At 40.8% G+C, this 15904-nt stretch overlaps 1 protein-coding gene across 3 annotated transcripts in view; it reads right to left on the minus strand.

Moving 5' to 3' along the window:
• The window catches only part of Frs2 (fibroblast growth factor receptor substrate 2), an 80436-nt gene that overhangs the window by 9430 nt on the left and 55102 nt on the right, over positions 1 to 15904 (minus strand). For all 3 annotated transcript variants that reach the window (XM_050132135.1, XM_050132133.1, XM_050132134.1), the window contains 3 exons: positions 8367 to 8458; positions 3934 to 4025; positions 1487 to 1673 (listed from right to left, as the gene is read on the minus strand). In XM_050132135.1, coding sequence (XP_049988092.1) covers positions 1487 to 1673; positions 3934 to 3999 — 253 coding nt within the window. In that variant the 5' untranslated portion in view covers positions 4000 to 4025; positions 8367 to 8458. The remainder of the gene's footprint in view (positions 1 to 1486; positions 1674 to 3933; positions 4026 to 8366; positions 8459 to 15904) is intronic.

The following is a 15904-nucleotide window of genomic DNA, read 5'->3' on the forward strand; positions in this document are numbered from 1 at the left end:
CTCTCTCTCTTCACTTCCTGCTCCGCCGACGACTAGACTCCCTTCCTGGTTGCACAGAGGGCTGTTGTCTGGGACGGTGATCTGTAAGTTTTTTTCCCCTTGAAATAAATACCACCCTATTAATCATAATTCCAAACTGGTATGGCATGGTTTGTGACCTACGCCTTCATGGTTGGTGGAATGTTTAAGGATTAAGTATGGCCTCATGAGGGAGTGTGTAACTGGGAAGGGTTTTTGAGGCGTCGAAAGCCCAGGTCAGCACAATCTCTGCTGCTATCAGTGCATCAGGATGAAAGGCTCTCAGCTACTGCTCCAGCACCATGCTCCCTGCCCTGCAGACAACTGTAAGCCAGCCCCAGTTAAATATTTCCTTTATAAGGTTTGCCTTGGTCATGTTGTCTCTTCACAGCAATAGAACAGCGACTAAGACACCATCCTAATGTGCCAACAGCAAGAAACAACTTCTGATAAATCAATTATAGACATCTTATTTCAAGGCATAAACCCATAAAGCTAAGATAATTTCAGTTTGTTTACAGGACTTTTCAGAGCAAAGGGGATCTATCTGCACATATACTCCAGAGGCTTTAACAGCAGGGGGAGCCCAGTCACCAGGAACAATGCAACACTCAAACAGGTCTGCTTGTGGGCATTATAATCATGACCTGGTTCACTATCGCAATCCCATGAGACAGGCATTATCATTGCCCTCTACAAAGTTCCAACAGAAGGCATATAACTTGCCCAAGCTACTCCATTAGTAAGGAGTCAAACTTATTATCATCATTATTATTAATCAGTTAAAAAATAAAACCATGTTCTATCTGACTCCCGTGTTTACACTGCTTTCCCAAGAAGTTAGGATCAAAAATAATACTTAACCATTTTACTTCTACCAAGGGCAAAGTGTTTAGTGCATGCTTGATAAATGAATGGACATTAATCTTTTCTTTCTTTCTTTCTTTCTTTCTTTCTTTCTTTCTTTCTTTCTTTCTTTCTTTTTTTCTTCCTTCCTTCCTTCCTTCCTTCCTTCCTTCCTTCCTTCCTTCCTTCCTTCCTTCCTTTCTTTGCTCTCTTTCTCTCTCTTTTTTTTAAAACTGAGACAGGTTTCACTGTGGAACTCTGGCTGTTCTGGAACTCACTCTGTAAGACCAGGCTTGCCTCAAACTCCAAGATCTACCTACCTCTGCCTTCTGAGTACTGGAATTAGAGAGGTGTGCCATCCCTGCCCAGCCATAATTTTCTTTTTTTTTTTTTAACCATTCTGTTTGGGAGTTTTGTGGGGAATTTATTTATTGGCCGGCTTGGAATTCGCTATGTAGAGTTTGCAAGAATCCTCCTGCTTCTGCCTCCCAAGGGCTAGGTGTACAAGCAAGCATGTGTCATCATCATTCCCAGCCTTCCTCACAGAAATGAAACGCTGTACACAGAATAACTGAAATCATAATGTTTCAAATATATCTGAAGAAATGAAGGCTTTACCTACCTTGTCCAGTCTGACACCTTCGACCACTTTCAAAAGAAAAAAGATTTGAGTCGTAGCCATATCGTCGCAGGCAGAGGTAGTGCCATTTTACTGAATCACGTTTACGGGTGTATAGAATCAGTTCTGTGTCTGTAAGCTCCATTATGCCAGAGCCTAGCTCATTCCCATCATCATCCACATTAATGACCTAAAAAGAAATAATAGCATCTTAAACATTTCACCAACTTTCAGAAAAATGCACTGCTGATAATTATACCAACTCATTTTTCATCCACCTGTCAATGTGTGTAGGGTATGATCTATATAGCAATAAAATAATATCCACTCACATGTGTAAAGAGTTTACATTTCCACTGGAGAAATAAGATACAAACACCAAGTCACACTATGCTAGACGAGCTGACAAATGAACGCAGCAGAGACTAGCCAAGGCAGCAACAACTGCCTACGGCAGCTGAAAACAGTAAGGAGGGATTTTAACTAGACTTGAGTAGGATTAACTTTATAGAGGAAATCCAGCAAAAGGGAAATCTGGTGGCTCACAAGATACAAACACAATATGAAGAAACAATGCTGAAACACAATGAAGAAAGTACCTTTAAAAAGGTCAAATTAAGACAGGCCCAAAGTTCATCTTAAAAAAAAAAAAAAAAAAAAGGACTGTAATGCCAAGCTCCAGAAAACACCCAGAGATGGGCTGAGTTAATGGCTCACTTGACTAGTGTGCATGAAGCCCTAGGTTCCATTCCTAGCACTGCAAACAAAGAAAACGGCCAAAGACTAAGAATAAAGGGTAATGTTTATGGAGACACTGTCATGCCCCTGGGCACAAACAGGAGATTTGTATATACTTTCACCACTTAATTTTTCTAACAACCCCTGACTACAGGTCAACGGTGCACCAACGGCAGTAAGACTTATTAATCATACAAACTGCCCCAGAGTGCAAAGCTGTTAAGTAACAGAGCTGGAACTCATGCAAGATACATGCCATCCAGAAGCTAAGACAAGCACACTGAGGTCAGACTGGAAGTGACACTAAATAGCTCTGGAAGAATTTAGCCTATTTTAGCACGTTACTGAAGGAAGAAAGATGACCAATTGTGCAGCGACCACAGGGTAAATCCAAGTGCAGTGAAGAAATCAAGCCAAAGATGATAGCACAAGCCCTACAATCCAGCTAGAGACGAAAAAGAGTACTGGGGCTACAAGGTAGACTCGGATACAGAGCAAGACTGTCTTATCAAGAAAAAATATGGCCTGGCATGGTGATGTAAGCTTTTAATCCCCGCACTCAGGAGGCATTGGCAGGCGGATCTCTGAGTTAGAGGTCAGCCTAGGCAACAAAGCAAGTCCCAGGACAGTCAGAGGAACCCTGTCTCTAAAAATTACAAACAAAAAAGCGAAAAGCAACAACAAAAACAAAAAACCCAAAAACAAACAAACAAACAAAAAAACAAATTAATCATCCATTTAAGCATGCATGAAGATGTCTAAATGATGACGCTACTGTTGGGATCTTAAGCATCTCCCTTCGTCCTAAGTGTCAAAGCCATAGACCCCAACCGTGGCAGCAGCACTTATAAAGTGTCTTCCAGTCACTGTGGGCATGTCTCTGAAGACCCACTGCGTCCTTTTCTGTATCCCCACCACGACACTGTACTCTACAGCACTCTGTCTCGCTGTGCCGTCCCATAGCAGCAGGCTAACAGATCACGTACTGTAACTTCCAAGGCTGACCCCAAATAAAACTCTTCTTCAAAATAAGGTCTTTGTTAGTGACAGAAAGTTGACAAGTGGTAAGACTACAAAGACTACTCGAAAATGACGTTTTAAAGAAACGATTATCACAATCATGTGATCAACGGGACACAAAGGACCAAATAAAAACTAAAGGAAGATTCCTGTTATGGTTTGTCCCCATGGCCATTCATCTGCGGAGGCTTGGCCATCACTGTGGCAATGCTGAGGTGGCGGTACTGACTTTTAAGAGGTGGGCATATGGGAGGTCCTTAGGTTACTGGAAGTGTGCCCTCAAAAGGGTCAACATAGGATCTGTGAGACCCCGGCTAACCCAGTCTCTCAGAGTTCTGGTTGTGTAGGCCACTGAGATACTATACCACAAGGCAGTCAAGTAAAGGGGTCCTTGGTTAGGGCCAGTGCTATGTTGATTGACCTCTTCTATTCAAAATTGTAAGCTAGACACACCTCTTTCTTTTGAAGTATTGAGCCAGGGGCATTTGTTACAGTAATGGGAAATGGACCAATAATCCATATTGTTAGTAAGAAAGTACCATTTACAATCAAATAAGAAAAGGCAGACTGTGGGAAAGATGGAGAAATAAAAGGTTCTGGGTAATAAAAAGAAAGACGGCAAGATGAGTTAGTGTTCAAGTACATCCAAGGAGGCAGAAGAAGAACAACATAGTTTTGCTGGCTTTACTGACCTTAAACTTGTTCCGATGGTTATCTGGGACAGTGTCTTTATCTGGACAGCTACAACAGCTACCCATGGCTTCTTCAGAAGACCATGTGAGCACTGCACAGAAAATAATTTGAAGAAAATTATACCAGGATACAAAAGTTGCAAAACAGGAAAAGACTAGAAAGCACCACACACAAGCATGATACTTTGATGCAGAAAATAAAGCCCAATGATGTTAATGTTTAGAATTAAATTTCATTCAACCAGTTGGTCAATTCTGCTTGGTGATACATGCCTCAGAAATGAGCATTTCCAGTTTAATTTATAAAGGTCTGCTTACTCTAAAACCATGTACTACACCTAAACAATTAGCTTACAGTTATTCAATAGTTAATCAAAAAACTAATTGGGGGAGAGGTTTCCGAGACAGGGTTTCTCTATGTAGCCCTGGCTGTCCTCAAACTCACAGAAATGCACCTTCCTCTACCTCACAAGTCCTAGGATTAAAGGTATGTGCCACCACTATCCAACAAGAAACTAATCTTTTATGGCTTATCAGAAATTTCATGTCCCTTCTTTTAAAAAAAATAAAAGCTGGGCATGTGGCACATGTCTTTAATACCAGCAGAGACAACCAGCTCTTGGGAGTCTGAAGCTAGCCTGATTCATAAGGAGAGTTCCAGGCCAGCCAGGGCTGCATGCGTGCGTGCGTGCGTGCGTGTGTGTGTACAATTTTTTAAAAAGATGCTACATTTTTAGCTAGCAGGTATTTTGATTCTTATTACTCATTGTAGTCCCTTTTACGTGTACTATTAGACAAGAGTTCATTGGCAAGCAACACACAACAAACTTTAAACAGTACATTAGTAAGAAAGAAGGCCAATTTAATCCAACCTGTAGAATAAAACACACAACACTGGTCAACCTTTGTCTATTTACTTGTGATATATTTTGTCTATTTAGTCCTTTGCCACAGAAGGTCAGATAAAGCTCACAGAGGTGACAGTAAAGGAGAATGTCACAGAGGTGACAACAAAAGAGAATGTCACAGAGGTGAAAATAAAGGAGAATGTCAAAACATATACTTCTAAACAAATCAGAGAAGCAGAATACATTTGCCATTTGCTACATGGGGTAGGCAAAGATGCACAGGAACCAGACAATGTTCCAAACACAGATGTGATTAAAACTGTTTAAATTCAGTGGGGTTTTTTTTGTTTTGTTTTGTTTTTTTTTTTAACTGCTTTCAGGTTTAAAAACCAAAACCAAACCCCCTGGTATGTGAGGTCCTTTTGTCTATGTGTTGCTTTTATTGGTTCATATTCATTATTGGTTAATGAATAAAGAAACTGGCTTGCCCTGATAGGGTAGAACAGAGCTAGGCGGGGAAAAACTAAACAGAATGCTGAGAGAAGGAGGTGGAGAGAGAGAAGTCATGGAGCCACTGAAAATAGCCATTAGGAATTTTAGTAAGCCACAGCCACGTGGCAATATACAGATTAATAGAAATGGGTTAAATTAATTTAAGAGTTAGCCAGTAAGAAGTTAGAGCTGATGGGCCAAGCAATGATTTAATTAATACAGTTTCTGTGTGGTTATTTCAGGTCTAAGCTAGCTGGGTGGCTGGGAACCAACAAGTGGCCTCCTCAACGTGGGTAAGATACCAGCCCAACCTCTCTGCTCCCCTGCTCTAACTACCCTACCTCTAGTTAGAATAAACAAACTACCATCCCCACATCAGCTGTTGTCTCACATCCTTCTACAATAGCTGTCTGCAGCTTCTCTTTCCTGATGCCAACCTATCAGGTTAATTAGAATTTTCACACAACACCATCTAAGCACTCTAGGTTGTCCAACTGCACCTACATCGCTTTGTCTTTAGCAGAAATTGTGGCTGGCTATCCACTTACATACTGTTCTCCCTCTATTATGAGCTCCTTCCCAGCAGGAGTGGGCCTTACTCATCCTTTCTAATGTTCAACAGTAAGTGGGTACTTTAGGCTATTTCTGAACTAAGTGAACTATATTACACTAAGGTAAAGAATGCTTGGCAATTAAAATTAAGATGAAAAATTGTACTATCATATAAACCTAGAAGAATGTAACCTGCAGTATTCTCATAGTAAAACGGCATGGTCTTTTAAGGTGTTCTGTGTGTTAAGTCAACTAACTTTGCTGTGATTTCTGAAGACAGGTATCCTCTCTTCTTCATTCCCTAGGGCACTAGCACACTATTTAACGTAGCACATGTTCTATATATGTTTTAAGTTTTTGACTGACAAGTATCAAATTATTAAAAGAGAAAAATATTTTTAAGTTTACAAAAGGTGTAACTGGGCTGGAGAGATGGCTCAGTGGTTAAGAGCACTGCCTATTCCCAGCAACCACATGGTGGCTCACAACCATCTGTAATAAGATCTGGTGCCCTCTTCTGGCCTGCAGGCATACATGCAGACAGAATACTGAGAATACTGTATACATAATAATAAAAAAAGGTATAACTGATAGAAACATTTTGAAAATCTTAAAATTATGTCATTCTTTCCCTATCCTCCTTAAACACATTCATTTTAACTATGGAAGGGAGCTAGTCAGATGTGCACTTAAAATTCACCTGCCTGCAGGCTACATTAACCCAAAATTCTTCACTTTAGCCTTGGGAAAACTCTTCAGACAAGGGTAAAAGACAGCCACTTTTTTTTCACCAAAATATCACAAGAATGATCTCTAGACAACATACTAAAATTCTTCTCTGAAACCTCTTGAGTGAGCCTCAGTCAGTTCAAATAACTCTTAGCATCTCTGTCTTCCATGCTCCTACTAGTATGCCCCATTAAGCAGTGCTAAAGCACTCCACTGTCAGAGTTATGGGATACCTGAGGAGAAGAGCTACTAACAGGGAGTGGAACCAGCCCAAAAGAAGTAAGTTGTAAACAAATCTGAACAGAACTGGAGACCTGAAGAGCGTTTTGACATCAGATGCAAAGATGCAGAGTTTAGAGTTTGCCCATCTGGTTTTTGCTCTTGCTGTGGGTTAATATTTCCTTGATATGCTCCCTTCTCTATGTTTTGGAATGGTTAATGTATATCCTATGACATTATATGTTGAAGTATGTGATCTGCTTTTTTATTTTGGTTTTTATAGGTGATTACAGTTAAGAGATTGTCATGCATCTCCGAGGAGACTTTGGACTTTGAAGTAATTTGAGACTGAATAGACTATGGGGACTTTTGAAGTTGGACTGAATGAAGCTGGGTTTTGAGATGAGGCGACCACAGCTGAGAATGAGGGACAGACAAGACAATAAGACGACGCCCTTTATTAGTGGCATCCAGCAGTCAGAGGGGTCATCTGACCTAGGGTGTGGGAGTAAGGGAGACAAAGACATGACAAGATATTGGTAATAGGAAAGAAACAAAGGAGAGGGGTAGCCAACAAATGAAGGGGGGGGGGGGCAAAACCAGGACAAGGTTTTGACATGATGAGAGCAGGGGCTAGTTCTCGAAAAAAGCTCAAGCTGGTGAACACAGGCAGTGGTTTACATTCCAGTTTTGGGAAAGAGACCTGTTTAGAAACTGAATGAGAATTTTGACAGTTTCGCTGATGTGCACAATGCACTCAGGTTGTTCTCTTCCTATACCTCTTCACCATCCTCCTTCCAACTTGTCTGTTCCAAGACTCATGATGTCTGGTCTTGCTGTGTGACTCCTTTAGTTTAACCAGGACCATACCTGTGACTACTGGACTAGGACTAACAATGGAAACAATGGAACCTGATGGGGTCACCAGTGGATGCCAACTGACTCCTCCTCTCTCTGACTCTATCAGTAAGAAACAGTTCTGCAGTAAGGGGCAGGGTGCCCTGAGTCTGCCTGCGTCTGCCTGAGGACAAGCCCATTCTTGTGTGGATCCAGTGCAGACTTTCAGAGTTGGTAAGAGTTCCTGATTGCTACGGCTGTGCATTGCCCTAAAAGATGTGAAATCTCTATTCAAATCTCCGAGGCCCTCCTTCTGACGCACAATCTCCTAACAAAGGGAAAGGAGAGGTACTGGATAGTTTTCACTTTTGAATAGCACATTAGTATCTGGTTGCCACATCTCAGCTGTGACACCTTATAATATTCACTGACACTTTAAACACTGAATAAAGACCCATGTGCTCTCATAAGCACACGTCTCCAGAACTCGACACACACGTAGGTGATCTTATGCTCCCCAAGGACAACACTGATATCTGACGATATTCAACAGCAACAGGCAGCTTTCACCTGAGATCAACTTCCACAGGCTGTGTGAATATTCTCCACTAGGAAATACTGTGTTTGTTTAATTAAGGTCATTTGCACTTATTTTCTGGGAACGAGGGAGTCAGTAATCAAGACTCAACATGGTTACATTCAACAAAACAGTATTAAGTTGATTGGTTCTTTCTTTTAAGGTAAATTTCAACTTACCTAGATTTGGCCATGAATATTGTTAGCCTCTGATGCTGCATCAGGAGATTAATCATATTTCAAAATACGATGTCTTCATTTAATGACTTAACCTAGAAATAACAGAAAAAAATCAATCTCTTTCTGGCAGTTGAAGCTGGAACCTCATACATGCTGAGTACTTCTTTTTAACCACTGAAGAACACAGTCCTGAGACTTTGCTTCTTTTAAGATAAAAGTTTTCACTCTAAGACTTCTGGTAGTACTACTAGTTCAGCTGACCAATATAAAAAAAAATTCAAAGATCTAAAATATTGATTTAAAATTATTTAATATCCAAGCTAGATTTTTAAAAAAGATAAAGTAATGCATCAACCTAAGTTCTACAATGACTGGCTTCTGGACTACGGCTACAGTACTGTCCAGTCCACTTCTATATACATATGTCCTACTACAGCCACGACACTGACCAGTCCACTTCTATATACCTATGTCCCACTATATTACGACACTGACCAGTCCACTTCTATATACATATGTCCTACTACAGCTATGATAATGGCTGATTCACTTCTCTAAACATATGTCCTCTGCTATAAATATGGCTCCTTTCCAGACTTAGTCCTTTTTAAACCTGCGGTACACTAATTCTGCATTCTTGGTGATTCTTCCTAAACCTCGAGACCCCTTTAGAATCCAGGCTCTGTATCTTCTATTCCATAAGACCTCCCAGTCAGGGACATTAGTAAATCTGAAAGTTGATGATAAGAAAAACATTCCAGCTGGGAGGTGGTGGTGCACGCCTTTAATCCCAGCACTCAGACAGCAGAGGCAGGTGGATCTCTCTGAGTTTAAAGCCAGTCTGGTCTACAGGGTGAGTTCCAGGACAGACAAGTTATGCAGAGAAACCCTGTCTCAAAACAAAACAAAACAACAGCTAAAAGAGAAACATCCCCAAAAGAGTCAGGGACTGGCATTCTAACAATAAATTAGTCTACAATCCTAAGAGACTTCATTGCAACTTTGTACATTTTCTGATCCATCTGTTTACTGCAGAAGAAAGGGGGTCAAACTCACTCAAACAGAAAGGTACTTACCAAACACCTACACTGTATCTACCAGGAAGCTCCAGAGGATCCCATTTTGACCTACATACTAACCAGAATTCACTCACAAACAGATGGTAATTCAAAATAAACACTTCCAAACTTGTATACTTACAGATACTAATTACAACTCTGACTTTAATACCTGTACATAAAACAAGCACACCAGGTACTTGCTTGCATCTCCATGGAGGGGGATGCGCAGCAATCCAGCATCACTTTTAGCACAGCTTCTTGTCTGTCTGTCTGTTAAGATGGGGACCTTGCTAGATAGTCTACTTAGATTTAACAGACGTTTTCAACCAGTGGGTCACACCCCACTTTGGGGTTACATATTAGATACCCTGCATATCAGATATTTACATTACAATTCGTAACAGTAGCAAAATTACAGTTATGAAGTAGCAATGAAAATAATTTTATAGTTGGGGGGTCACTATAACAAGAGGAACTGTATTAAAGGGCCACAACATTAAAAAGACTGAGAACCACTGCTTTAAACTATCTACTATATTTATAGTCCTGGCCTCCCTAGTGCTGGGCTTATGAGGACACACCACATTTGTCTTCTTAAAAACTATAGGTCTACAGGGAAGTCTCAAAAGAATTTACAACAATAAAAGGAGCTCTGGTTTGTTTGTTTTTTTAATATATTTTATTGTTTTTGAGGGTTTCATACAATTTTTTAAAAGAATTATTTATTTATAATGTCCAGACTGTTTTGCCAGAAGAGAGTGCCAGATCTCACCCATGTGGTTGCTGGCAACTGAACTCAGGACCTCTGGAAGAACAGTTAGTGCTCTTAATCTCCAAGCCATCTGTCCAGCCCCTTATACAATATTTTATAAACAATCATTTTTTTTTATTTTTAAGAATACATGTGTCTTAGGCCAGCTTGGTCTGTGTTCCAGGCCAGCCAATGCTGCCTAGTGGGACATTTTGGTTTTTTGAGACAAGGTGTTTCTGTGTAACAGCTCTGGTTGTCCTAGAACTTGCTCTGTAGACCAGCCTGGCCTCAAACTCATGGAGATCCACCTGCTTCTGCTTCCTGAGTGCTAGGATTAAAGGCGTAGGCCTCAAACTCATGGAGATCCACCTGCTTCTGCTTCCTGAATGCTAGGATTAAAGGCGTATGCCACCTTCGTGTGGCTGGGACCTTGTCTCAAAACAACAAATAAAACAGCTGGGCATGGAGGCACATGACTTTAATCCCAGCAGTGAGGAGGCAGAGGCCGGTAGATCTTTGTGCATTTGAGGCAAAAAAAAAAAAAAAAAAAGTATACATGTGTCTTGCCTACATGTGTGTCTGTGCACCACATGCACGCATAAGGCCTGTGGAGGCCAAATAAGGGCATTAGATTCCTTGGAACTGGAGTCAGTTGTGGGCTGCCATGTGGATTCTGGGAATCAAAACTGGGTCCTCTGGAAGAGCAAGTAAGTGCTCTTAACTGCTAAGTCGCTTCTCCAAGCCCCACTTTTTTAAAAATAATTTATTTATCTTTATTTTATATGCATAAATTTTCCTGCATGTGTATCTTTATACCACATACATGCTTGGTGCCCTCAGAGGCCAGAAGGTGGTGTTTGATCCCATGTAACTGTAAAATTACAGTTGGCTGTGAGCTGCCAGAGAACTGAACCCCAGGTCTTCTTCATGAACAGCAAGTGCTCTTTCTTAACTGCTGAGCCATCTTCCAGCCACAGTCAAAGACTTTTTTTTTTTTTTTTTGGTTTTTCGAGACAGGGTTTCTCTGTGGCTTTGGAGCCTGTCCTGGAACTAGCTCTTGTAGACCAGGCTGGTCTCGAACTCACAGAGATCTGCCTGCCTCTGCCTCTCGAGTGCTGGGATTAAAGGCGTGCGCCACCATCGCCTGGCTAAAGACGTTTTTTAATGTTCAACAATTAAAAGTATATTTAATATCAAATAGGTAATACATCTGAGATGTCTCCACCATACTGCAGTGCATAACTTCACTAACCATTCATGTTACATCCCCACTATCGCTTAGAACACCTTGGCTCAGACAGGAGAATTCTAACTGCTGTAAATTACAGCTAAGAAAACTTACATAGAGTAAAATGGTCTGTAAACAGCTAACACGAGGGTAATTAAAATGCAGTCTACTCGCATACTGGAGCATCCAACAAACATTTTCTGAACATCCACTTTCTGTGGATCAAATAAATGTAGCAATTCCTATGGTAACAGATTCCGCAGGGAGGAGGAATACACAGAAGAAGAAAAATACCCAACAAAGTCACTGGCAAGTGCTATGAATCCCTTTAACTGAGGACAACGTGTGAAGAAAAGCTTCTGGGGGAAAGAGATCTCTAAACTGGGTTCTCAAAGGTAGATGGAAATTATCTAGGAAGGTGTGATTCAGATCAAGAAGTATGTACACAAAAGCACACAACCCAGAACAAAGACTGCTCTTAGAAATGGTTTGCTACAGTTCCTTCAAGCTGGAATGTAGGGAAATAGAAGTATCTATGGAGGTCAGAAGATGGCACTGGATCCCTTGGAGCTGAAGTCATAGGTGGTGGCGAACTGTCTCATATGGGTGCTGGCAACCAAACTTGGGTCCTGGAAAGAGCAGCAAGCTCACTAACCAGAAAAGGCTTCTAACCACTGAGCCACCCCTCCAGCCCCAGTCAGAGAAATACTACTAAAAAGGATTAGTGAGGCTGGGGGTGTAGCTCAGTTGGCAGAGTACTTACCTACCATGCACAAAGGCCGAGGTTCAATCCCAGGACCACATAAACTCAACACAGTTCGTACACATCTGCAATCCCAGCACTCAAGAGATGGAGGTAGGGGATAAGAAGTTCAAAATCATCCTCAGCTACATAGTTTGAGCCCAGCTTGGAATATGTGAGATCCTCTCAATCAATTTTTCCAATCAATCAATCAATCAATCAATCAATGTGTTAAGGACTTGGGGTATGTATGTGCACCAGACGAATGCAAGTGCCTGTGGAACCCAGAAGAGGGAGTCTGACTGGCTCCTGTACCTGTAGTTAAAGATGGTTGTAGTCACCTGATATGTCTGCTGGGAACCAACCAAACCCAGGTCCATTACAAAATCAGTATGTGCTCTGATTTCCAGACCAGCCAGGGTTACATACTGAGACCCTATTTTAAAAACAAAGAAATCATGGCTTTTCAAAGATGTAAACATACGTAAGACATGAATTAACTGTTGATGGAACTAGTTTGGAGAGAAATTCTAAGAACCACACACAACAATAAAGAATTCTGAAATGAATTTGTAAACTGATATGAAATAGGTATACTACTGAGCCAGGATCTAATTGCATTCTACTGAACACAATATACATGCCTATGAATAACATTCAACTGTATTATGATTGAAAATTTGCTATCTTCGCCATATGAACACACAGTGGCACTAGACAGTGTGTGCTACAGTCATCACCACCACTACAACTCCTTTTGTCTTGTAAATTAAAGTTTCCATGACAGCAGCCAGTGGAAACTAGACCCCACCTTCATCTCTGCTTTTGAGTGTCTCATTGTAGTGAAATCACAGACTACACAGGATCTTTGTAGCTGGTTAATTTCACTTAGCATGTCTGCAAGATCCATCTGTGTCTCACTATATGTTGTAAAATCTTCTTTTTTCAACACAGATTCACTATGCTGGCCTGGAAGCAGATCAAGCTTTCCACTTCTGCCCCCAAGCACTGGGATTACAGACATGTGCCTCCATGCCGGGCTTGGAAGGAGTAGTTAGAAGTATTCCACGAGATAGCTTTACTACACATTTGATTTATCAGCTCTTCCCTCAGTGGCCATGTGGGTTGCAGTCTTCAAGTCTTTGGTTGTGTTTTCAAGACTCTGTACAGCTCTTTTGGACATTCCCAAGAGACTCAGCACTGCATTATGTGGTTTTTCTACTTTTAGTTTTCAGAAGAAGTGCCATACTGTTTTCCACAACATTGGTGCATTTATATATATATACTTATAGTGAATAGGGGTTCCAAAATTTTATACCCTTACCAGTATTTGAATTTTCTGTTTTTTTGTTTTGTTTTTTGTTTGTTTTGTTTTTTGAGACAGGGTTTCTCTGTGTAACAGCTCTGTAGACCTTGAACTCACAGAAATCTGTCTGCCTTGGCCTCCCAAGTGCTGGGATTAAAAAGGTAAAAAGGTGTGAGCCAGCACTGCCCAGCTGTTTCTTTTTTAAATAGTAATCATCCTAATAATTATGAGTTGGTATCATTATGATTCAAATCTGCATTCTCTAATTCATTTGTATATTTTCTTTGGAGAAATAGCTATTCAAAGGACTTTACACACAGCTTTTTTTTTTTAAACAAAGCTGCTTTTTCCAGTTTGTACATAACTTAGATTTCCCTAGATTTCATTCAGTCTTCTATTATCTACATGGTTTGAAAACATTTTCTATTTTTACTTTTTTTTTTTTTTGGCTTTTCGAGACAGGGTTTCGCTGTAGTGTTAGAGCCTATCCTGGAATTAGCTCTTGTAGACCAGGCTGGCCGTGAACTCAGAGAGACCCGCCTGCCTCTGCCTCCCGAGTGCTGGGATTAAAGGTGTGCGCCACCACTGCCTGGCCCTATTTTTACTTTTACTGTAGTGTCTTTGGTGAGGGAAACAGGAGCTAAGAAAGCATCTCACTACAGCCCTGGACAGCTTTAAACACGTAAGGACCCACTGGCCCTCCCAAGTCCTGGAATTACAGGGCGTACCACTATACTCAGCTACTGAAACTGTATTTGGATGCTAAACCTCTAAATCATCATGAAATACCATTAGCCTTTAAAAACTTTTGTTGTATCCAAGAAATTGAAATGAATGTGAAACTTATTTACATTTATTTAGGTGTTCATTAATATATTTCAATAAATTGTATATAACAGGGCTGGGGACTGAACCCTGCCTGATCCACACACATGCTAAACACGGTCACTCTATTCCCCAGTCCCAAGCCTGTTTTATCATTTTATTCTTTTCTATATTTACATTATTTTTTAACTTTATTAATTTTTCCAGGCTGACCACCTCCCTTCTCTCTTCCAAGTCTCCCAATCTCCCCCTCCCCAATCCATTCCTCCTTTTATTGTTTTTTTTTTTCAAGGCAGAGTTCTCTGTGTCGCCCTGGCTGTCCTGAAACTCAGTGGACCAGGGTAGCCTCAAACCTCAAATTTAAGAGACCTGTCTGCCTCTGTTTCCCCAGTGGTGGGATTAGAGTGTGTGCCATCACTCCCAGCCAGTTCCTGATTTTAAAACCTTTTCATCTTCACAGTGAACTGTTCAAACACTGCTTTTGTTATGTCGGTGAGGTTCTCTTCTCTTTCTGATATGTTGTACTAATATTAAATTCTAAGTAAACTTTAATTAAGGGAACTAATACTTTAAGAGTGGACATGCTGGGCTGAGGTAACTCAACAGTTAAGAACACTTGTTCTTTCAGAGGACGACCGTTCAATTCCCAAGACCATGACAGCTCATAACCATCTTTATAAATCTAAATCTTGAAGATCCAATGTCCTCTTGTGACCTCCTCAGCACCAGGCATACACATGGTACACAGACACGTGAGAAACACTCATATAATTAAAATAAATTTCTAAAAAACTAGCGGTGTTTAGCCAGGTTTGGTGGCACATGCCTGTAAATCTTAGCAGTCTGTATGCTAAGGCAGGTGGGGATTAGCATTAAGTTTAGGGCCAGCCTGGGCTACATATAGAACCTGTCTCAGAAAAGGTCATATATTCATAAATTTTATCTATAAATTTCTGCAACATGAAAATGTTAATAAAACTACACTGTGGTGGTTTGAAAGAAAATGGCCTCCAAAGGGAGTGGCACTATTGGGAGGTGTGGCTTTGTCTGGGTGGATAAGGCCTTGTTTTAAAAGAAGTATGTCACTATGGGGGTGGACTTTGTGGTTTCCTCTGCTCAGGATACCACCTGACTTCCTAGCTGCCTGCAAGATGTAGGACTCTCAGTTCCAGCACCATGTCTGTCTGCATGTCACCATGCTTCCCGCCATGATGATAATGGACTGAACCTCTGAAACTGTAAGCAAGCCACCCCAATTAAATGTTTTCTTTATAAGAGTTGCTGTGGTCACGGCGTCTTTTCACAGCGATAAAAACTCTAATTGAGACATGTACACACGCAGTCTTCCATGTTTACTTCTGTTACACTGTCAGCTAGTTCATGGGGGAATAATGTTTTGAAAAAGATACAGCATTCCAAAATTTCTTTTAGAAGAAATGTTTGTCATGCTGTTGTCCAAGTGAAGAGCAACACCCCAGTCAAGACTGTAACAAATGTCTACCTTTTTTTAAAGATTTCTTTATCTATTTAGTTAGTTAGTTATTATGTATACAGTGTTCTGTCTGTCTGTATGCTTGCTGGCCAGAAGAGGGCACCAGATCTCACTATAGATGGCTGTGAGCCAC

The sequence above is a fragment of the Alexandromys fortis genome, unplaced genomic scaffold (assembly GCF_014885135.2).
Source record: "Alexandromys fortis isolate MF-2015 unplaced genomic scaffold, M_Fortis_MF-2015_v1.1 scaffold_375, whole genome shotgun sequence".
NCBI classification, from domain to species: Eukaryota; Metazoa; Chordata; class Mammalia; order Rodentia; family Cricetidae; genus Alexandromys; species Alexandromys fortis.